This window comes from Eumetopias jubatus, unplaced genomic scaffold, assembly GCF_037043125.1.
Source record: "Eumetopias jubatus isolate StellerSeaLion01/CBP00866 unplaced genomic scaffold, mEumJub1_p1.0 scaffold_17, whole genome shotgun sequence".
NCBI classification, from domain to species: domain Eukaryota; kingdom Metazoa; phylum Chordata; class Mammalia; order Carnivora; family Otariidae; genus Eumetopias; species Eumetopias jubatus.
Window position 1 is genome coordinate 59,082,266 of NW_028274823.1, and position 23,798 is coordinate 59,106,063.

The 23,798-nt window shown below is 43.0% G+C and overlaps 1 protein-coding gene across 1 annotated transcript in view; it reads left to right on the plus strand.

Annotated features, from left to right (window-relative positions):
* The first annotated feature begins 17,593 nt into the window (after window positions 1-17,593).
* Window positions 17,594-23,798, plus strand: part of SLC25A16 (solute carrier family 25 member 16) — a 49,426-nt gene continuing 43,221 nt past the window's right edge. Inside the window, exons 1-2 of the mRNA XM_088019779.1 lie at window positions 17,594-17,823; window positions 23,096-23,188. Coding sequence (XP_087875905.1) covers window positions 17,703-17,823; window positions 23,096-23,188 — 214 coding nt within the window. The 5' untranslated portion in view covers window positions 17,594-17,702. The remainder of the gene's footprint in view (window positions 17,824-23,095; window positions 23,189-23,798) is intronic.

Consider the following 23,798-nt stretch of genomic DNA (forward strand, 5'->3'; position numbering starts at 1 on the left):
TTATTTGAGAGAGCGAGAATGAGAGAGAGAGAGAGAGCACATGAGAGGGGGAAGGGTCAGAGGGAGAAGCAGACTCCCTGCTGAGCAGGGAGCCCGATGTGGGACTCGATCCCGGGACTCCAGGATCATGACCTGAGCCGAAGGCAGTCGATTAACCGACTGAGCCACCCAGGCACCCTTATTGGTCCATTTAATGGCAGACACAGACCTACAACCTTTTTCTCTCTCAAGTTTCTAAATTGAATTCAAAGACTGTCAAGAATACACAGGGTCTGTACAACACATGGTAGGTACAAACCAAAAGACATTTCAGTGAAGAAGGTAGAAGAAAGGAAATCAAATTGGTATTCTGAAGGAAAAAAACCAAAAACCAAAAAAAACCCTGGTATTTCCAGAATTGTTTTGAAAGGAAGTAGGATTGGCATGTCTTCACAGTAATTGTAAAGCATGAAGACATATGATGATGAAACAAGATCTTTTATATTATGGACAGCTTCCAAAAGGACCAGACTTCCAATGGAGAGCTATCTGAATGTGGTCAAAGTCAGCCTGTTTTGGTGCAAGCTCCTTCCCTACTTATGACAAGATTAGGCCATTTTCTCCTTTTATGCCTTGTCCAACAATGTCCTGGGTTACCTTTTCAATCCACTAATTCAATTGTTCTCTTAACCTCTCCCAAACTCAACTTGGAAGCACCCTCCCTTGACCTCTATATTCCCAGCATCCATTTTCTCTGCTGCTTGCAAGCAGCAGAATTCTCTTAGTGCCTTAGCCAGCTTCAGTATCTTAAGACCTAAATCGGCCTGAAGTCTTTATTGCTCCTCAGCACTCCCTGTTTGGGGAAATTTTTAGCCTCTTTCTGCCATGGGACCTGTTCTAACCCTTCATTTTCCTCACCACTAAAGCTGCTCATGGCCGAAGCTGTCAAGTGGGACCTTCAAGCAACAGATTTCTTTTTCTTTCTTTTTTTTTTTAGATTTTATTTATTTATTTGACAGCATAAGAGAGCACAAGCAGGGGAAGCAGCAGAGGGAGAAGGAGAAGCAGGCTCCCCACGGAGGAGGGAGCCTGTAACAAGGAGCTCATTGCAGGGCTTGATCCCAGGACCCTGGGATCACGACGGGAGCCGAAGGCAGAAGCCCAACCAACTGAGCCACCCAGGCGCCCCAAGCAATAGATTTCTTACTTACCTTTCACACCCTTCATCAGCAGTAATATTTCCTTCCTTTGCTGAAGTTTCTTTCCTGTTATATGGCTACTCTGTAATTTTGCTCTGGAGCCCATAGTGTCCATGCTACTTTAAGCTGTTTTTACTATTTTAAGGGCGCTTCTTTCTAGCATCTTCAGTCTCTTCTTCACTGCTCCATCTTCTCTGCATTCTAGAGGTCTTTATATTTAGCATGCCCAGGTCACCCCTTTACCTGATCTTGCTCTCCCATCTAACTTCAGCGCCATTTCTCTCCATGACAAATTCTATTTCTTGCTGCTTCTTGTTCCTATAACATCTATTTATTCCTGAGCCTGCTGACCCACTCTCTCAAAGTCACATTCCCAGCACAGCTTCATGCTCCTTCCCCCCACCATTACTTTTGACATGCCTCCATCCTGGAATTCTGTGACACGTGTAGGCCATCCTGGTTCTTGTCTTACATGTCCAGCCAAAATGCTGTCACCATCTTCTCTCTCTTCTTCAGAGTTCTCTCAGCACTGCAAGTACTTTAGGACTTCTGATCCAGCAGAAGACTTCCAAAGCTGAATCCAGCCCAGAATATTTTGCTTTGTAACTCCAGCCCCTAATCTCTCACCTCAGAAGCCATGGGCAATATTCCTGATCTATTTTCCTTTCATTTTTACCTGAAGCATCCTGGGGCCTGCTCCATGCTAATGTTTCTCTGTGTCACACGTGGTGACCTCCACTTATTAGGCAGGTTTTTTTTTTAAGATTTTTATTTATTTATTTGAAAGAGAGCAAAAGCGAGAGCCTGAGCAGGGAGGAGGGGCAGAGGGAGAGGGAGAAGCCAGCTCCCAGCTGAGCAGGGAGACTGACCTGTGGGTCACGGGATCCTGGGATCATGACTTGAGCTGAAGGCAGACGCTTAACCAACTGAGCCACCCAGGCGCCCCTATTAGGCACTTTAAAAGCAACTGCCTGAACTATTTCTGGACATTTTCTTCCTCCCCAGTGAGAATTCATTCAAAGCTATCTTAATTACAGGGTGAGTCTCTCCTAACAAACACATTTTCTCTGGCTTTGTGAATAGAAGGGATGGAAGGTTGGAACAGATACAGGTCTGCCTGGAATGTCTGCCCTCCTGTTCTGTCTCTCCTTCCTCTTTCTTACTCTTATTCTTGTCAATCTGGCAAACTTCTCCTCCTCCCTCAGAACCCAGCTCCCAGAGCTCTTTGTGAAGCCTCACGAAACGACCCAGGCAGAATTAGGAGTGTCACAGCTCCTTCGATACTGCTTCTGCAGCATTTCCACATCTCTGTCATAGCACCTCTCACACACTCCGCTCCACTTACTAAACCATATGTCCTGCAAGGGGCTTATCTTATACCCCGTGCTTAGCTCAGTACCTGGCTCATAGAGGACACCAAATGGCTCGAGAAATTTTTGTTGGGGCGCATGGATGGCTCAGTAGGTTGAGCGTCTGACTTTTGGTTTCATCTCAGGTCATGATCTCATGGGTCATGAGATCGAGCCCTGCATAGGGCTCTGGGCTCAGTGGGGAGTCGGCTTGAAGATTCTCTCCCTCTGCCTCTCCCCACCCCACATGCATGCCCTCTCACTTTCTCCCTAAAATAAATAACTAAATGTTAAAATTTTTGTTGTTGTTGTTGTTAAATACCTCTCTGAGGTCCGATCTAAACTCTATGGCTGCAATCCAACAATTCTATGTTTGCACAACTGAGACTAATTTCTTTTTTTTTTAAGATTTTGTTCATTTACTTATTTGAGAGAGAGAGAAAGAGAGAGAGTGAACTGGGGGAAGAACAGAGGGAGAGGGACAAGCAGACTCTGCTCTGAGCATAGAGCCCGATGGTGGGCTCGATCCCACAACCCCAAAATCATGATCTGAGCCAAAATAAAGAGTCGGATGCCTAACCGACCAAAGCTACCCAGGTGCTGCAAGACTAATTTCGTGATAAGCTTCATGGTGTCACAATACCTTAAACATGACAGTAAGGGTAAAGCACCTACAACAGGCCCACACAAAGCAGGGGCCCTGTAGGTCTCTTTCCCATATCTTTTCCCTTACCTTCAGGGTAAGATTGTTTTTGTTTTTTTAAAGATTTTATTTATTTGACAGAGAAAGAAACAGCAAGAGAGGGAACACAAGCAGAGGGACTGGGAGAGGGAGAAGCAGGCTTCCCGCTGAGCAGAGAGCCTGATGTGGGGCTCGATTCCAGGACCCAGGGATCATGACCTGAGACGAAGGCAGACATTTAACGACTGAGCCACTCAGGCGCCCCCAGGGTATGATTGTTATCTTCTATTTCTTTTGGATTTTATCTTTGTATAGGACCTCATACTGTAATACCTTCAATAAATATTGCTGACAGGCCAAATACTGACTGACAGAAGCAATTGGATAATATCTCCAAAGTGTTTTTACCTTTTGGGTGGAAAAACAGTAAGTAAATCCATCAGTGTTACTATTGCTTAAGTGTGTGAATAGTAATTGCTACTGTGATGGAGTACAAGTACTATCTTTACACATTAAAACTCTGCTCCCGGGGCGCCTGGGTGTCTCAGTCGTTAAGCGTCTGCCTTCGGCTCAGGTCATGATCCCAGGGTCCTGGGGATCAAGCCTCGCATGGGGCTCCATGCCCAGTGGGAAGCCTGCTTCTCCCTCTCCCACTCCCCCTGCTTGTGTTCCTTTTCTCACTGTCTATATCTCTGTCAAATAGATAAATAAAATCTTAAAAAAAACACACAAAACTCTGCTCCCTAAATAAGTTCGGCTTCAAATTGCAACTTGAATGCTGCAAACCTCCAAGTTTATCTCTCTAAACGTAAAGTCCATTTTTTAAAAAAAGATTTTATTTATTTATTTACTTGACAGAGCGAGAGAGCACCAGCAGAGGGAGCAGCAGGTAGAGGGAGAAGCAGGTCTCCGCCGAGCAGGGAGGATGATGTGGGGCTTGATTCCAGTACCCTGGGATCATGACCTGAGCCGAAGGCAGATGCTTAACCAACTGAGCCACCCAGGAGCCCCTTAGAGTCCATTTTTTGTTCCAGATTATTTCAACTTGGATCCTTCACAGACCTTTAAACTCAACTTCTTTTTTTTTTTTTAATAGGCTCCACGCCCAACATGGGGCTTGAACCCATGACCCTGACATCAAGAGTCATGTGCTCTACTGCCTGAGCCAGCTAGGTGTCCCTAAACTCAGTATTTCCAATACTATATTATTCTCTCTCTCTTTTTTAACGTTCTAATCACTTAAGTTTTTTTGTCTTTATTTTTATTTATTTATTTTTAAATTTTAACTCCAGCATAGTTAACATGCAGTGTTATATCAGTTTCAGTGCTTCAACAATTCCATATGTTACTCAGTACTCATCACCCAATACTATATTATTCTTAAAACACTCTTTTCCATTGGCTTCTATAACTCTTGTTTTTCCCTCTACATCTGTAGCTACTTCTTTGTCTCCTCTGCCATCTTTCTCTAGCTAGCTATTAAGTGTTGCAATTAACCACGACTGAATTCTGGGTTCTCATTTTGTTCTTAGCCTTGATTTACTAATATTATATCTTCAGCCCAGTCAACTGTGTAATATCTCCACTTGGATGCTCCAGGGCCTCTGCAAACTCAATGTTCCAACCAAGCAACTCATCCTTTCCTCTGTCCTTCCATCTTGCTCTAAACCAATAATGAACTGACCCTCTTCCAGGGCTCCCTGCCTCTGTGAATCCATATGTTTATGTTAACAGGAATCTAGGAATTATCCTTGACATCTCCCTCTCCCCATTGCCCTTATTGAATCCACTGCCAAGTCTCACCCATTTTATCACTTCAGTGTCGCTCCAATCCATCCATTTCCCTCCATCCCTATGGCCTTTACTCTAGACCAAGTGCCACATCTTGCAATAGTCTAATCATAACTACTTTTGTCCCTATTCCATTATCCAAGCCATGGGCAGGGATCTTTTTGAAATGTACACCTGACCATGTCAACCACAGCTTAACACTTTGGCTCCATGTTCCTTTTTTTTTTAGATTTTATTTATTTATTTGACAGAGAGAGACACAGCAAGAGAGGGAACACAAGCAGGGGGAGTGGGAGAGGGAGAGGGAGAAGCAGGCTTCCCGCTGAGCAGGGAGCCCGATGCGGGGCTCGATCCCAGGATGATGGGATCATGACTTGAGCGGAATGCAGACGCTTAACGACTGAGACATCCAGGCGCCCCTTCATGTTGCTTTTAGGATGATGACAAGACCTCCACGGTGGCTACAAGGTTGCTAGTGGCTATAAGATTTGACCTATTTCTGGGGGCGCCTAGGTGGCTCAGTCGTTAAGCGTCTGCCTTCGGCTCAGGTCATGATCCCAGGGTTCTTGGGATTGAGCCCCGCATCGGGCTCCCTGCTCAGCGGGAAGCCTGCTTCTCCCTCTCCCGCTCCCCCTGCTTGTGTTCCCTCTCTCGCTGTGTCTCTCTCTGTCAAATAAATAAAATATTAAAAAAAAAAAAAGATTTGACCTATTTCTGTATCTCATCTTATATCACAAACCTCCTGGTTCTTCCTACTCCAGCCACAGTGGCTTGCAAACCAATATTTCTGTTCTTGTAAACCAATAAATTTCATTTGCAGACAAGTTTCATTTTAGGCTGAACAAACACTTTTTTTTAAAGATTTTATTTATTTATATGAGAGATAGAGAGCACGAGAGGGAAGAGGGTCAGAGGGAGAAGCAGACTCCCGCTGAGCAGGGAGCCTGATGTGGGACTCGATCTTGGGACTCCAGGATCATGACCTGAGCCGAAGGCAGTCGCTTAACCAACTGAGCCACCCAGGCGCCCCGGAACAAACACTTTGACACTTCTCCCATGTAGCAGCTCCCTCTATCATCTTATACATTTATCATTGTAAGTGACCTGCCTGATCCCTGGAAGGCATCTGAATTCCTGACCCTTAAAGGACATAGTGCAGTAATGCATTTGAGATAGTGATCAGACATTGAAACCACCAAACTCTCCCACCAGAGGCTCTGTTTCCTTTTTCTAGAATGCTTTTTCTTATTCCCTTCCTCAGCTAAGCCCTAGACATCATCCTTCACCTCTGGGCTCAAGCATCATTTCTTTAAAGAAGCCTTTTCTAAACTTCTTGTTTAGGTCAAATTCCTGTTTTATGGTCTTAATCACCATGCACTAAGCTTCCTCTTAAAAGCATTTATCTCAGTTTCAATCTTACATGAATTTCTGTGATTATTTGATTAAGATTTGTCTTTCCCACTAGAGTATAAGTTCCCTGAAGGGCATGGACTAGGTTTGTTTTGTTTTTGTTTTTATTTTTATTTTTAAAAAGATTTTATTTATTTATTTGTCAGAGAGAGAGAGAGTGATTACAGGCTGGGGGAGAGGCAGAGGGAGAAGCGGGCTCCCCACTGAGCAGAGAGTGCGATGCGGGGCTCGATTCCTGGACCCCGAGATCATGACCTGAGCAGAAGGCAACCGCTTAATCGACTGAGCCACCCAGGCGTCCTCTTAAGCTTTTATTTTTAAGTTATCTCTACACCCAACATGGGGCTCAAACTTACCACCCCATGATCAAGATGGACCAAGTTTTATTGTATCTATTGTACCTATTGTATCTATGATGCCTATCATCTGTATAAGAAATACCTACTGAATGAACGAAAGAATAAATTAGGTCAGTCCTGTTAACAATTTCTAGTTCATTGCTATATCTAATTGTAACAACATTGAGATGATTCAGATCCTCTTCTGAAATATTTTTTCTCCTACAACTGCCTGGAAAACTCTTACTCATTTTTCAAGGCTCAGCTTGCCTCTTTCTTTCCTAATTTCCCCACTCCTCTTATAGAATTGGTCTCTCCCCTCTTTCTACCTCATAGTACTCCATGCACACCCCTAATTCCAACAAATTGTACTTACTTTTTTGTAGCTGCTTGCTCTCTTACAAAAGACTTTGTAGAAATTTTGTCTTATTAACTTTTATATCTTGGTCATATAACATAATGCTTTCAAACACAGTAGGTAGACAGTAAATGTATAATGCCTGAATGAATAATGATGTGTTCTGCAGGTCCAGGAGTGCACATCCTACAGAAGTGAGAGAAATATAGCACCTACTATGTGCTGAGCACTGTGGGAGTTCCTATGGCTCAATGATCTCATTTGATATTCATATCATATTGGGTGTGGGGGTGTCACTCACATTTTAAAGATTAGAAACTGAAGATCAGATATTTAGTAAGTCCTTAAGATCATTTGTCTATTAAGTAGAGAAGCAAGCATTCCATGCTTTTGTTCTCTTCTTTTTTTTGCTTTTGTTCTTTCTTACTCTGCTGTGTTGTTAGAAATTAATGTGCAACAACTATACTCAAATTGAAAAAATTAATGTGCAGATTTGATGGGCTCTAGTAAAAGACTTGACCTAGAAAATGTCAGTTTTCATTTTTTAAATACAGGATGTCTTAAGTCAAAATAAAAGTGAAATCTGAGGCAATTTCCTAAAATTCCTGCTTTCCTTATCTACCTTTACCTTATGTTCGCAAACTTTTCCTAACTGCTTATTGCATCTTAGCCATGGAAATCTGATATCATAAATTCAGAATATATATTTATTTCTAGAGTTGGAAATAGTAAGAATTATGTTTATCTCATGTAATTTCTTTTTTTTAAAAGATTTTATATATTTATTTATTTGAGAGAGACAGAGATAGCACAAGCAGAGGGAATAACAGGCAGAGGGAGAAGGAGAAGCAGACTCCCCACTGAGCAGGGAGGCCCACATGGGGCTCCATCCCAGGACCCTGGGATCATGACCTGAGCTGAAGGCGGGTGCTTAACCGACTAAGCCACACAGGTGTCCCTATTTATTTATTTTTTACAGAGAGAGAGAGAGAGAGTGAGAATGAGAGTTGAGAGGGGCAGGAGAGGGAGAGAGAGAATCTTAAGCAGCCTCCACACTCAGCTCAGAACCGACACAGGGCTTAATCTCACAACCCCAAGATCATGACCAGAGCTGAAATCAAGAGTCAAACCCTTAATTGAATGAGCCACCCAGGTGCCCCTAAAATACCACACTTTGTATGTATATAAAAGAAAATGCAGATGTCCAATTTCATGTGAAGTTGCATAGCATCCGGCTAAGTCAGAGGAGCATGCAACTTTTGATCTTGGGGTCATGAGTTCAAACCCCACATGGGGTGTAGAGATGACTTAAATAAATAAAACTTAAAAAAAATAAAATAAAATATTTTAAATTTTGTATATGGATAAGTTCTATACTAAAGAAGCAAAGATCTTATGTTATATATAGGGTAAGTTATCTATAACTCCAAAGTTATTGAAATTAATGAGGCATCTGTGATAAATGACGCTTATTCCTTTTTTTTTTTTAGATTTTGTTTGTTTATTGGCAGAGAGAGAGAGAGAGAGAGCAAGAGAACATGAGCAGGGGGACAGGCAGAAGTAGAGAAAAAGGGAGAAGCAGACTTCCCAATGAGCAGGGAGCCCGATGCAGGAATTGATCCTAGGCCCCTGGGATCATGATCTGAGCTGAAGGCAGACCTTTAACTGACTGAGCCACCCTGACATCCCTATGATGCTTATTCCTGATAAATATAAGTAAATAAAAGTTAATGATCTGTGGTCTAAAATACTACTTAATAGAAGACTTAAAGATAGCTAAGATCCATGACAATGTTTATTAAAATGGCACACTGAGGGGTGCCTGGGTGGCTCAGTTGGTTAATTGATTTTGGTTTAGGTGATGATCTCAGGGTCCTGAGATTGAGGCCCCTCTTAGGCTCTGTGTTTAGCGGGGAGTCTGCTTCTGTCCCTCTCCTGCTGCAGGCCACAATCCCCTCTCCCCCCAACTCTTTCTCTGTCTCTCTCTAATAAATAAATGAATCATCTTAAAATGGCACACTGATTCCTCCCTGTTTCACGAAATGTGGGGGTACATGTGGGGATGGGGACGTTTTCAAAGATGGCTTTTTATTTTTTATTTTTTTTTTTAGAGAGAGAGGGAGATTGAGTGCAAGCAGGTGGGGAGAGGCAGAGGGAGAGACAGAAAGAGAATCTGAAGCAGGCCCCATGCCCAACACAGAGCCCTAGGCATGGCTTGATCTCAGGACCCTGAGATCACAACCTGAGTAGAAATTAAGAGTTGGAAGCTTAACAAACAGAGCCACCCAGGCACCCCACGAAGAAGGCTTTTTAGGTAGTTATTGTTATATATGATCTATATGGTATTCATATATTGTCCATATTAAAAAAAAAAAGCATTGGGGTGCTTGGTTGGCTTAGTCGCTCAAGCGTCTATCTTCAGCTCAGGTCATGATCCCAGGGTCCTAGGACTGAGGCCTGCATCAGGCTTCCTGCTCAGCAGGAGTCTGCTTCTCCTTCTTCTTCTGCCCCTCCTCCCCTCTCATACGCTCTCCCCCCCCCAAAATAAATAAATAAAATCTTAAAAAAAAAAAGCTTTGCCAAAACTTTGTCCTTTGCAGGGGACATCTGGCTGGCTCAGTCAGTAGAGCATGCTACTCTTGATTTCAGAGTCGTGAGTTCAAACCCCTCTTTGAGGGTAGAGCTTACTTAAAAACAAAACAAACTTTGTTCTTTGGCACTTTACATGTTTTCATCATCTTTACAGTTTTGGTGTTTTGTTTTTTTTTTAAGATTTTATCTATTTATTGTAGAGAGAGGGAGGGTGCATGCCAGCGATGGAGGGGCAGAGGAGGAGGGAGAGGGAAAGGGTGAGAATCCCAAGTACACCCTGCCCTTAGCGTGGAGCCTGCCTCAGCCTGCAACAGCCTGCCTGTTGATCCCATAACCCTGAGATCACGACCTGAGGTGAAATCAAGCATGGACTGCTTAGCCAACTTTGCCACCCAGGTACACCTAGACAGTGTTTATTTAAAAATTATTTTGGCTTTTTGTTGCTATTGTTTTTGTTTTTCATCTTTACTGTTTGTACTAACATTTCTAACCCCTTTCTGTGCCTTAAACCACTCCCTCTTTCTGTCTTCCCTATTCTGTTGATGATACCATCAAGTCCATTAATCACTCTAGTGAAAAAGTTTGCAGCAAATTTTTAAATTTCTTTTAACCATTTTATTTATTTATTTAACACAGAGAGAGAGAGACATCAAAAGAGGGAATACAAGCAGGGGGAGTGGGAGAGGGAGAAGAGGCTTCCCGCTGAACAGGGATAGGGCTCAATGTAGGGCTCAGTCCCAGGACCCTGGGATCATGACCTGAGCCGAAGGCAGATGCTTAACGACTGAGCCACCCAGGTGCCCCTGCAGCAGCTTTGACTGTTCTTTCATCCATTTCCTTTTATTCTTATTTTGTTTAAAGTTTTATCTATTTAAGGAATGTCTACACCCAATGTGGGGCTCAAACTCACAACCCCAAGCCCAAGAGTCCCATACTCTTCAGACTGAGCCAGCCAAGTGCCCCATCCATTTCTTTTTAGGTCACTATGTTTTCATGCTGCCACCACCCTCTTGCCTGGATTATTGCAAAAGCTTCCTGACTATCTTCCTTATTAAAGATCTCTCAGTATCTGCTTTCCCAAACATTCTATTCATCTCTTCCAGATCAACTTTTCTAAAACAGAGCTGTCATCAGCTTCTTATTATCCACTGAACTAAGTCTAAACTATTTAGCCAAAGATGAAACCTGTTCATGATATAACCTTGACCTACTTCTCTAACATTATTGGTCAATGGTCTGCCATGCAAGTGTTGGGGAGTCATGGAGAGGGGTCAAGGATCTTGAGATAGGCAAACTGGACTATTCTTTGCTTCTTGAACAGATTGAGTGTCCTTCTATGTGTGTGTGTGGATATGTATGTGGGTTTGCCTTGGCCCATGTCAAAGGACAGTTCAATGACCTCCTTCCTTGGTGACTGCTAACAAATATGATCTTTCTCCTGTACCCCCGCTTTTATTTGTATTATATTTATTTTACTGTTAGGCTCACATTCATCCCACGAAATGGTATATTCTTTGAGGAAGTGGATTGATTTTTCTCTATTTTCCTAGCCTCTGGTTACTGGCTGCTAGATACTCTAAAAGTGAAAGGCAGAGATAGAGAAGATTGATCTTTGGTACATGTGGATGGCTCAATCAGTAGAGCATGTGACTCTTGATCTCGGAGATGTGAATTCGAGCCCCATGATGGGTGTGGAGATTACCTAAAAACAAAATCTTTGCGCGCCTGGGTGGCTCAGTTGGTTAAGCGACTGCCTTCAGCTCAGGTCATGGTCCTGGAGTCCCGGGATCAAGTCCTGCATCAGGCTCCCTGCTCAGCAGGGAGTCTGCTTCTCCCTCTGACCCTCTTCCCTCTCGTGCTCTCTATCTCTCAAATAAACAAAATCTTTAAAAAAAACTTTTTTCAAATTTTTAATTTAAATTGTAGTCAGTTAACATAAAAATAAAATCTTTTTAAAAAACAGAAAAGATTGGTCTTTTTTTTAAAGATTTTATTTATTTATTTATTTGAGAGAGAGAGAGAGAGAGAATGAGAGATAGAGAGCACGAGAGGGAAGAGAGTCAGAGGGAGAAGCAGACTCCCTGCTGAGCAGGAAGCCCGATGTGGGACTCGATCCTAGGACTCCAGGATCATGACCTGAGCTGAAGGCAGTCGCTTAACCAACTGAGCCACCCAGGTGTCCCTTGTTTATTTTTTTAATTAATTATTTTTTAAGTAAGCTCTATGCAGGGCGCCTGGGTGGCTCAGTTGTTAAGTGTCTGCCTTTGGCTCAGGTCATGATCCCAAGGTCCTGGGATGGAGCCCCGCATTGGGCTCCCTGCTCCGCGGGAAGCCTGCTTCTCCCTCTCCCACTCCCTCTGCTTGTGTTCCCTCTCTCGCTGTATCTCTCTCTGTCAAATAAATAAATAAAATCTTAAAAAAAAAAAAAAAGAGGGGCACCTGGGTGGCTCAGTCGGTTAAGCGACTGCCTTCGGCTCAGGTCATGATCCTGGAGTCCCGGGATCGAGTCCCACATCGGGCTCCCTGCTCAGCGGGGAGTCTGCTTCTCCCTCTGACCCTCTTCCCTCTCGTGCTCTCTGTCTCTCATTCTCTGTTTCTCAAATAAATAAATAAAATCTTAAAAAAAAAAAAAAAAGAGTAAGCTCTCTGCCCAATGTGGAGCTCGAACTCACAGCCCGGAGATCAAGAGTTGCATGCTTGTCTGACTGAGCCAGCCCAGGTGCCCCTGGAATTTTTATTCTTTATCATTATTTTAAAATTTATTATTGAAGTATAATTGACATACAATGTTATATTAGTTTTAGGTGTACAACATACTGATTTGACAATTCTATATATTATTCAATGATCATCATGATAAGTGTAGTCACCATACAACATTATACAATATTATTGACTATTTTTTCTATATCGTACTTTTCATCTCTGTGACTTACCTATTTTTTTTTAAGATTTTTATTTATTTATTTAACAGAGATAGAGAGAGAGTATAAGTAGGCAGAGCGGCAGACAGAGGGAGAGGGAGAAGCAGGCTCTTTGCCGAGCAGGGAACCCGATGCAGGGCTTGATCCCAGGACCCTGGGATCATGACCTGAGCCGAAGGCAGACGCTTAACCGACTGAGCCACCTAGGCACCCTGTGACTTACCTATTTTATAACTGGAAGTTTCTACCTCTTAATCCCCTTCATGTATTTTGACCATCCCCTCCCCAGCCCACCTCCTCTCTGGCAACCACCAGTTTCTTCTCTGTATTTAAGAATCTGTTTATTTGTTCATTTGTTGTGTTTTTTAGATTCCACTTATAAGTGAAATCATTTGGTATTTGTCTTTCTTTGTCTGACTTATTTCATTTAGCAAAAAACCCTCTAGGTCCATTCTTGTGCTGGTAATTTGAAATATTATAGCCAGGAATGGCTTTTCTGAGAAGGTAACATTTGTATAAAGATATGAAAGAGAGGTGAGAAGGGGGAAATTACATGGACTATTTAGGGGAAAAGCAGTACAGGCAGAAAGAACAGCATGTGCAAAGGGCCTGAGGGGAGCATGCTTGGTATTTATGAGGAACAAGAAGCCAGTGTGACTAAAGGGAGTCCTAGGAGTTGAAGTCAGAGATATAATAGGAAACGAGTAGCCCATTGTAAGAATTTCTCTATATGATATGGGAAGCAACTGAAGGGTTTTGGGATAAGGAGTGACAAGATTTGTTTTAGGTTTTAAAGGATTGCTTTGGCTGCCATATTGAGAATAGACAGCATGAGACCAAGAAAACAGGGAGACTAGGAAATTTCTCAAGGTTTATGGATTGAGGATGGAGTGCTGTTTAATGAAATGAGGGAAGGCTACTGGAGTAGCATGTGTGCGAAGGAAAATGAAGAATTTAGATTTAGATGAGGAATTTGGACATGATAAATAGATGCCAACTAGATATGTAAGTGGAGGTGTTAGAAATATGAACCAATAGAGTTGGGGAGTGGTTGGGAAGAGCTGGAGATTGGGAGTTTTCACAGTACAGTAGTATATAAAACTATGAGGTTGGTCGTGCACTGTTGGTGGGAATGCAAACTGGGGTAGGCATTGTGGAAAACAATATGGAGATTCCTCAAAAAGATTAAAAATAGAATACTTTGGGGCGCCTGGGTGGCTCAGTTGGTTAGGCGACTGCCTTTGGCTCAGGTAATGATCCTGGAGTTCCAGGATCAAGTCCTGCATCGGGCTCCCTGCTCAGCGGGGAGTCTGCTTCTCCCTCTGACCCTCCCTCCTCTCATGTGCTCTCTCTCTCTCATTCTCTCTCTCAAATAAATAAATAAATAAATCTTTAAAAAAAATAGAATACTTTATGATCCAGTAATTCAATTACTAGGTATTTACCCAAAGAAAATGAAAATGCTAATTCCAAAAAGATATATGCACCCGTTTATTGCAACACTGTTTACAATAGCCAAATTATGGAAGCAACCCAAGTGTCCGTGGATAGATGAATGGATAAAGATGTGGCATATGTATATGTGTGTGTATATATACATATATATATATATGCACAATATACACACATATATAATGTATATATTTTATGTATAATTGTATACACACATATATAATGGGATATTACTGAGCCAAAAAAAGAGTGAAATCTTGCCATTCGCAACAACATGAATGGATCTAGAGAGTATAATGCTAAGTGAAATAAGTCAGTCAGAGAAAGCAGATACCATCTGATTTCATTCATATGTGGAATTTAAGAAACAAAATGAACAAAGAAAAAAGAGACAAAAAATCAGACTCTCAAATATAAGGAACAAACTGGTGATTATCAGAGGAGAGGTAGGTGGGGAATGGGTGAAATAGGTGACGGAGAGTAAAAGTACACTTACTGTGATGAGCACTGAGTAGTGTATAGAATTGCTGAATCACTATATTGTGAAAAATAAAATAAAATATAGTGGCACCTGGCTGGCTTAGTCCATAGAGCATGTGACTCTTGATCTCAGGGGTTGTGAGTTTGAGCCCCACAAGGGGCATAGAATTTACTTAAAAAAATAAATAAAATATAACCAAATAATAATAAAAAATAAAACTGTGAGGTTGGGTGAGATCTCCCATAGTGAGTGTAATTATAGAAGAGACCCGCTGACTGAGCCCTGGGACACTATGACATCTTTAGATTGGGTAGTTTAGTAGCAACCAGTTGCATAGATGGAGAAGTAATTGGATGTTGAAATCACTAGACTTGTCAGTTATCTTTTTTTTAAGATTTATTCATTTATTAGAGAGAGACAGTGTGAGCGCATGCACGCGATGAGGGGTAAGGGGCATAGGGGGAGAGAAACTTAAGCAGACACGGGGTCAATCTCACAACCTGAGCCAAAACCAAGAGTTGGGTGCTTAATGGACTGTGCCACCCAGGTGCCTTGTCAGTTGTCTTTTATATCAACTTTCCATCCTTCAACTGGATTGAGTTTTGGAGTTGGGAGCCATTACGTGGTAAGTTAAACTTGTAAGGTGCATCTCATTGGAAATGGAAATGGGAGAGAAAAGGCGTACCATAATGGCTTACAGGACAGGAAAAATACATGTTAGCAATAGGAATAGGGCAGTTTCGCTAGTTAGGTAATATGAAAATGCAGAAATTTGTGTTTTTTAATTTTATTTAAATTCAATTAATTAACATATAGTGTATTATTAGTTTCAGAGGTAGAGTTTAGTGATTCATCAGTTACATATAACACCCAGTGCTCATTACAAGTGCCCTCCTTAATGCCCATCACCCAGTTACCCCATTCCACACCTGCCTCTACTCCAGCACCCCTCAATTTGTTTCCTATAGATAAGAGTCTTTTGGGGGCACCTGGGTGGCTCAGTCTGTTAAGCCTATGCCTTGGGTTCAGGTCATGATCTCAGGGTCCTGGGATAGAGGCCCACATCAAGCCCTGCATCAAGCCCCTCATCGGGCTCACTGCTTGTCGAGGAGTCTGCTTCTCCCTCTGCCCCTCTCCCCAGCTCTTTCTCTCTCTTTCAAAGAAATAAATAAAATCTTAAAAAAAAAAAAAAAGAACGGGACTCCTGGGTGGCTCAGTCAGTTAAGCAGCTGCCTTCCGCTCTAGTCATGATCCCAGGGTCCCGGGATCGAGTTCTGCATCAGGCTCCCTGCTCAGCAGGGAGTCTGCTTCTCCCTCTGCCCCTCCTCCTGCTTGTGCTTGCTCTCTGTTTCTCTCTCTCTCTCTGACAAATAAATAAATAAAATCTTAAAAAAAAAGTCTCTTACAGTTTGGTTCCCTCTCTGATTTCATCTTATTTTATTTTTCCCTCCCTTCCCCTATGATTCTCTGTTTTGTTTCTTAAATTCCACATATGAGTGAAATCATATAATTTTTTTTAAGATTTAAAGTAATCTCTACACCCAATGTGGGGCTCGAACTCACAACCCTGAGGTCAAGAGTTGCACAATCTACTGACTGAGCCAGCTAGGCACCCCAAAAATACAGAAATTTTTCCTTTGTTGTTACACTAAAAAAAAAATGAGTTTTTTCTTTGGAAAAAAATTTTTTTTGAAGATTTTATTTATTTATTTGACAGAGAGAGAGACACACAGTGAGAGAGGGTACACAAGCAGGGGGAGTGGGAGAGGGAGAAGCAGGCTTCCCACGGAGCAGGGAGACTGATGCGGGGCTCGATTCCAGGACCCTGGGATCATGACCCGAGCCGAAGGCAGACGCTTAACGACTGAGCCATGCAGGCGCCCCTCTTTGAATTTTTTTATTGTGTAAAATACACTTCATTTAAAATTTACAATTTTAACCATTTTTAATTGTACAATTTAGTAGCATTAGTTACATTTACAATGTACAATCATTCTATTCTGGGGAGCTTTTGATTCTTGTCATTAGACATGTAAAATATAAATAATGATACTATTATATGGGTCTGTATTTTCCAGCGGAAATCGAAAATTGGGAACATGGGGAAAGATAAAATTTAAATCTGGACTCATCATTAGTGACTACATTTGGCTAGAAACACCTTACAGAAGCATATCCATAGAAAGAGAAAGAAGACACCAGTGCCAATAACAGGAAAGGTTGGAATAAGTATTGAGGAAAATCATAAAAGATAGTTTCTGAAAGACGATACAAGTTCAGAACAACTTTGGTTATAAAGAATAGGAATGATTTTGCCCAGCCTGGGAAGTGATGAGGGGCTCACAGTAAGAGAATTGTGCCCCTATAGAGTAGTTAAGTAATAGAGTCTTGGAATACAATGGGGGAAGGGAGAAGGAACTAGGGAGTTTCTAAGAGTTTAGGACTGAGACTGGAGTGGGGAGTAGAGCTCAGTGGGATTTGAGAGCTAAGCACAAGGCACAGATTCAGAAAGGCTTGACAAGGCAAAAGTATTTGTGTAATTTGTAGGGCCCCAAAGAAAGAACAATCTGCTTTAGCAATATTTCTTTGACAGAGGTGATGGGGTGGAGTGGAAGATTAATAGGTGGGTTAGGAAGGGCAGAAACTGAGGTTCAGTGAGAAGCTCTGTGAAGGCAGAACTGATTTGGTGGGAAATGGTGCAATTTCCGAGGTTCCTGGAAAGAGCAGAGAGGAACCAAAGACTGGTTCTGGAAAGGATTCATCTGACGTAGTTCAGAAGACAGCCGGATGGGCAGTTAAAGTCAATGGACCGGGGCGAGCTCTCTGAGGTGGTGGGGTTTTGGTGGGACCTCCCTCGGGGCCACGCTTCTCTTCCGTTAGAACAGAAGAGGCCTGGAAAGCGAGGCCGGGAGTAGGGTAGTGGGGCGACGCTGGGTGGGGGAGGTGGCAAGCGCGGGTGACTCCCACTTGGGACCCGCGCCCAGGCCCCGCCCCCTGGCGTACGCCATCAGCCCGCGTCGCGCAGCCGGGTGTTATTCCGTCCCGCCCGCGCGGCGGTCGGTGCTCTGTCACCGCCCGCTGTGGCCATGGCCCCAGCCCGTGGCTTGTAAATTGGCGACCAGAGTTCCCGACGCGGCACTGGTCCTGATGGCGGCAGCGGCGGCCTTGGCAGCGGCGGACCCCCCTCCCGCGATGCCGCAGGCGGCAGGAGCCGGAGGGCCCACCGCCCGTCGGGACTTCTACTGGCTGCGCTCCTTTCTGGCTGGAGGTGGGTGTCAGCCGGGGGGACCCGGCCGTGCTGGGGTGGCAGGGCGGGATCCGGGGCAGATACGGTGCTTGCGGCCGCAGTGACGTTCTTGGACTCTGGCTGCTTCAATGCTCCGCTATTTGCTCTGACCTGTTGTAACTCTAATAATCACTTGACTAGTGACAGCAGGATCCTGGGGAGGAAGGGCCTCGAGCTGTCAGGGAGCCGCTGGGGAGGTGGACAGGCTGAACCAAGCACCATTCTTCGGGGTTGGATGGTAGGGAAAAGAGCTTAGTCCTTTGCAAAGACTCCAGGGTTTCCGTGAAACATGCCGGGTACCCCTTTCTTTTATAAAGACTATAAATGACACAGTGTAGAACTGGATTTTGCCGTTTGCTTTAAAGAAAGCAAATATTGGAGGTCAGCTTTTTTAAAGTTGACTGGGAAATTGTGCAAAACTGGTTCCAGTGATTCTAGCAAAGTGTTCCATAGCTACATGACAGGTAGCTGGGGAAGCCCTTCTATCCGTGCCACTGTGAGGCCAGAAAGTTCATAATTGTCTCTCAGAAACTTCCTCTGCTTTCCTATAAAGAAGTGTTTTCAATCGCTACCCTCTCTTAATTGATTGGGTTGTCAACACTTAATTACTTGCTAAGGTGGGAATTTTTACAATTCCACATTATAAGGGCTTTTAGAAAGAATATCTGTAGGGTGCAGTAGTATTAAGAATTTATTTTGTTCTGATAAAAACGGCATTCATTCATTTATACAAAGAATATGAGTGCCTGCTACATGCTCAGTGTGTATCAGGAAACAAAACAAAGATCCTGGAGTTTACATTGATTGAAGAGTTGAGGGGAGAAAGAGAATAAGTAAAATGAGAAAGTAAGTTATATAGTACGTTAGAAGGTGATGAATGCAATGGGAAGAAGTAAAAAGGAGAATGGCGCAAGGAAATGCAGAGGCTGAGTGGGTGCAGTGTTAATTAGGACAGTCATGATAAATCTCTTGGAGAGGATGACACTTGAGCAGACTTGAGGTAGTGAGGGAGTTTGCAAGTTGATGTCTCAAGAGGAGCATTTCAGGCTTTAAGCAAAGTTATGTAGCTGGAGCCAAGTGTTGATGGGGGAAGGAGGTTAGAGGTGATGGGAGGCTGAATGAAAGGCTTCCCAAACAATTGTAAAGATTCCAAGTTTTATTTGGAGTGAAGTAGGAATTGCCAAACTCTTTTCCTTTTTTTTTTAAGATTTTATTTATTTACTTGAGAGAGAGAGCATGAGGGGGGAGGGTCAGAGGGAGAAGCAGGCTGCCCACTGAGCAGGGACCCTGATGGGGGCTTGATCCTGAGACCCCAGGATCATGATCTGAGCCGAAGGCAGTGGCTTAACCAACTGAGCCACCCGGGAGCTCACCAAACTCTTTTCTAAAGTGTCTGTTCCATTTTGTATCCCCACTATCTTGTCAATACTTGCTGTTATCAGAGTTTGTGTCCTTTGTGTTTGTGTAATTGTGTGTTTCTCTTTAAATAGGTGTTTAAAGGTATGTGCTTGTGGTTTTAATTTGCATTTCCCTGATGACTAATGATGCTGAATATCTTTTCATATCCTTTTTGGCCATTTGTGTCTCTTGGTAAAGTGCTGCTTCAGATTTTTAGAAAGTGTGAATAATTTTGAATGAATTCCTTGTCCAAGTGATACAACAAAGTACCTTTGGGCAAGTTACTTTAAGCCTCCCTGTGCCTCAGTTTTCACATCCTTCCTTCCTTTCTTTCTTTCTCTTTCTTTTTTTTTAAAGATTTTATTTATTTATTTATTTGAGAGGGAGAGAATGAGAGATAGAGAGCATGAGAGGGAAGAGGGTCAGAGGGAGAAGCAGACTCCCTGCTGAGCAGGGAGCCCGATGTGGGACTCGATCCCGGGACCCCAGGATCATGACCTGAGCCGAAGTCAGTCGCTTAACCAACTGAGCCACCCAGGCGCCCTCTCTCTTTCTTTCCTGGTTTATTTGACAGAGACCGCGAGAGCAGGAACACAAGCAGGGGGAGTAGGAGAGGGAGAAGCAGGCTTCCCGCGGAGCAGGGAGCCTGATGCGGGGCTGGATCCTAGGACCCTAGACCCTGGGATCATGACCGACGCTTAATGACTGAGCCACCCAGGCGCCCCTTCACATCCTTTAAATGGGAAAAGATATCCTTGTTTAGAAGGTTGTAGTGATTAAATGAGATAGTATCCATAAAAGCCTTGGCATAGTGTTCTGAGTTAAATCTCTTAGCCTAGGGATGCCTGGGTGGCTCAATCAGTTGGGCGTCTGCCTTCAGCTCAGGTCACCCTGGGATCAAGCCCCACGTGGGGCTCCCTGCTTGGTGGGGAGCCTGCTTCTCCCTCTCCCTCTGCCTGCCACTCCCTCTGCTTGTGCTCTCTCACTCTGTCAAATAAATAAATAAAATCTTAAAAAAAAAAAAATCTCTTAGCCTAGTACCTGGTACAAGGTAAATACTCAAAACTTAACTATTGTTGATTAGCAGTGGCCTTGGCCACTATCTTAACCTCATTTGCTCAAAAGGAAGATAAAAGCTGTATGACTTAACTCAATGGATTGTTGTAATGATTAATTGAACTATAAAGTAATGTGATTGAGTTAAGATACTATCAAAGGAAACTACTTATTGAACATATTCTGAATAATTTCATTATATGGTTAGTTCATAATGACTGAGAAGATAGTATAATGTTCTGAAACCAAATATACCCAAATGCAAATTATTTTTAGTTTCTTCTCAATTTTGAGTAGTCATGACTATGATTTTCATTAGTTCAGATAAAAGAAGCTTGATATAGAAACTTATATGTGGATTTAATATTTGAATACAAATAGGTATTTTATTTTTGGATATCTCAGAATATGAATTTTAATTAATATTAGTTACATGGTAGGCTATTAAATAAATGTGTGGATTTTGAGTGATTTTGTCTCACTTTTTTTTTTAAGATTTTATTTACTTATTAGAGAGAGAGAGACAGTGCACAAGCAGGGGGAGCGACAGAGGGAGAGGGAGAAGCAGGCTCTCCACTGAGCAGGGAGCCTGATGCGGGGCTCTATCCCAGGACCCTGGGATCATGACCTGAGCTGAAGGCAGATGCTTAACTGGCTGAGCCACCCAGGCGACCCTTGTCTCACATTTTAAAAAGTTTGTAGGGGTGTCTGGGTGGCTCAGTCCATTAAATGTCTGCCTTCTGCCTTTTTTTTTTTTTTTTTTTTGACAGAGAGAGAGACAGCGAGAGAGGGAACACAAGCAAGGGGAGTGGGAGAGGGAGAAGCAGGCTTCCCACGGAGCAGGGAGCCCGATGCAGGGCTCGCTCCCAGGATCCTGGAATCATGACCCGAATCAAAGGCAGATGCTTAACAACTGAGCCACCCAGGCGCCCCTACCTTCTGCCTTTGGCTAAGGTCATGATCCCAGCCAGGGTCCTGGGATTGAACCCTACGTCAGGCTCCCTGCTCAGCAAGGGAGTCTGCTTCTCCCTCTCCCTCTGCCCCCTGCTCGTGTGCTCTCTCTCTCTCTCCCCCAAATAACTAAATAAAATATTTAAAAAAAAATAAAAAAATTGTGAAGTAAAACTCTACATTCATTTTTAAAAAAAAATCCTATTTATTTTAGAACGAGAGGGAGAGCGAGCAGGAGCTGGGGGAGAGGGAGAGAGAGAAGCAAACTCCCTGCTGAGCAGGGAGCCCGATGTGGGGCTCAATCCCAGGACCCTGGGATCATGACCTGAGCTGCAGGCAGATGCTTAGCTGATTGAGCCACCCAGGTGCCCCTACATTCATTCATTAAATAGACACTGAGTGCCTGTTATGTGCCAGGCCCTGTACTGGTCTCTGGCAGTATAGTAATAAAGGCGACCCACAAAATCCCAGTCCTCTTGTACCTTCTGGATCAAATATGCAATAGTGAAGAGCTTAATGTAATCATAGTAAGACACCAGAGACTTTTTATCCACCTTTTTATAATGTAACAGCCTATTTTATCAAGTGCTTATAACATGTAAGGTACTTTACAAAATTTTCTTCGTCTGTTTGGGCTACTAAACAAAAATATCAAAATCTGGGTGTTTTATAAACAACTTTTTCCTTCCTTCTTTCCTTTCTTACTTCCTTTTTATCAACCTGGAAGCTCCAGACACTTATTTGTTATAGTTATATTTATTTGTTATAGTTCTGGAAGCTGGGAAAGCCAAATCATGGTGTCAGGAGATTTGGTGTTTGGTGAGGACCTGCTTCCTCATAGACGGCACCTTCTCTTTGTGTTTTCTTTCTTTCTTTTTTTTTTTTTCTTTTAAAGGATTTTATTTATTCATTTGGGACACAGAGATACAGAGAGAGAGAAGAGAAAGCATGAGCAGGGAGAGAGGCAGAGGGAGAGGGAGAAGCAGGCCCCCTGCTGAGCCAGGAGCCTGATGTGGCTCCTGGGATTGAGGACCCCGGGATCATGACCCGAGCCGAAGGCAGACGCCCAACCATCTGAGCCACCCAGGCGCCCCTCTTTGTGTTTTCACATGGTGATACCTTCTCAGTGTTTTCACATGGTGGAAGGGGCCAGGGATTTCTCTGGGCTTTTATAAAGGCATTAATCTTGTTCACGAGGGCTCCACCCTGCTGACCTCATCAATTCCCAAAAGCCTCACCTCTAAATACCATCACAGTGGGAATTAGTTTTCAACATATGAATTTGGGAGGACACAGTCTATAGCAGAGAGAGTCTTCATATATTATTGTCTTAGAAGAAGCAAGTCAAGCTAGTAGGGCTGCCCTGGATTCTGACCTACACTAAAGCCCATGTGCACACATTACTGTCATCTGTATGTCTGCACAGTGGCACATGGTAGGGACCAAATACATAATTGCTGAATATATATGGGTATGCTGACTGTTATGGGTAAAAGTTGGTTGTTTCAGTGAGAGTCATCCAGAAGAAGAGGTTACTTGAAACAGAGCCTCATAGCTGGGTAAAAACCTTCAGGTGTCTGTCTCCATAACTACATTTAGCAAGATTCCCAGTGCTCATCAGGTATTAGGGGGAAGATTTACACTCTTCAAATTTATTTTTATGTCTGACATACTCAATTATTAAGTTACAGGGAATGGGGGCCAATCATCTGCATATCCCTGCAACTGGGCAGTTCTACCCATGGAGACCAAATTAGAAATCAGAAGGTGTGCCGGCTGAATGAATAACGGTTTCCATGTGGAAAGAAATGGTACGCAATTTCATCCTGACTGTTTAAAAATTTTTTAGGTATTGCCGGATGCTGTGCCAAAACAACAGTTGCTCCTTTGGATCGAGTAAAGGTTTTATTACAAGCTCACAATCACCATTACAAACATTTAGGTGAGTTAATGGATGCTAAAGGTAAAAGTGAATGAAAACATTATCCATCTGCTGGCTTTGTTTCTGGTTGTGAATTATAGCGGAAAGAGTATACAAAAGGGTGTTCAAGTTTGGGAACAAATTTTGCAAGAGATTTATCTCTTATCTACTTTAACCTTTTCATTTGCAATAGTGGTTAAATATCATTTCAGGATACTGATATTCGCTAAACCAAAATCTTGGAATCATTGAAGTACGTACTATTTGTTTATTGGGATTAAAGAGTCATGCCCTTTCCAGACACATAACAGCTCAGCCTGATTTGTTTTTGTTTTTTTTTTAAGATTTTATTTATTTATTTGTCAGAGAGAAAGAAAGAACACAAGCAGGGGGGAACGGCAGGCAGAGCAGGCAAAGCAGGCAGAGGGAGAAGCAGGCTCCCAGCTGAGCAGGGAGCCTGCTGTGGGACTTGAACCCAGGACCCTGGGATCATGACCTGAGCAGAACGTAGACGCTTAACTGACTGAGCCACCCAGGCGTCCCAGCTCAGAAGGATTTTTAAAAAATATTCGATTAGTGATGGAGATAAGGTTTATTCCTTTATTTAAGGATTTATTTAGATTTGTGTATT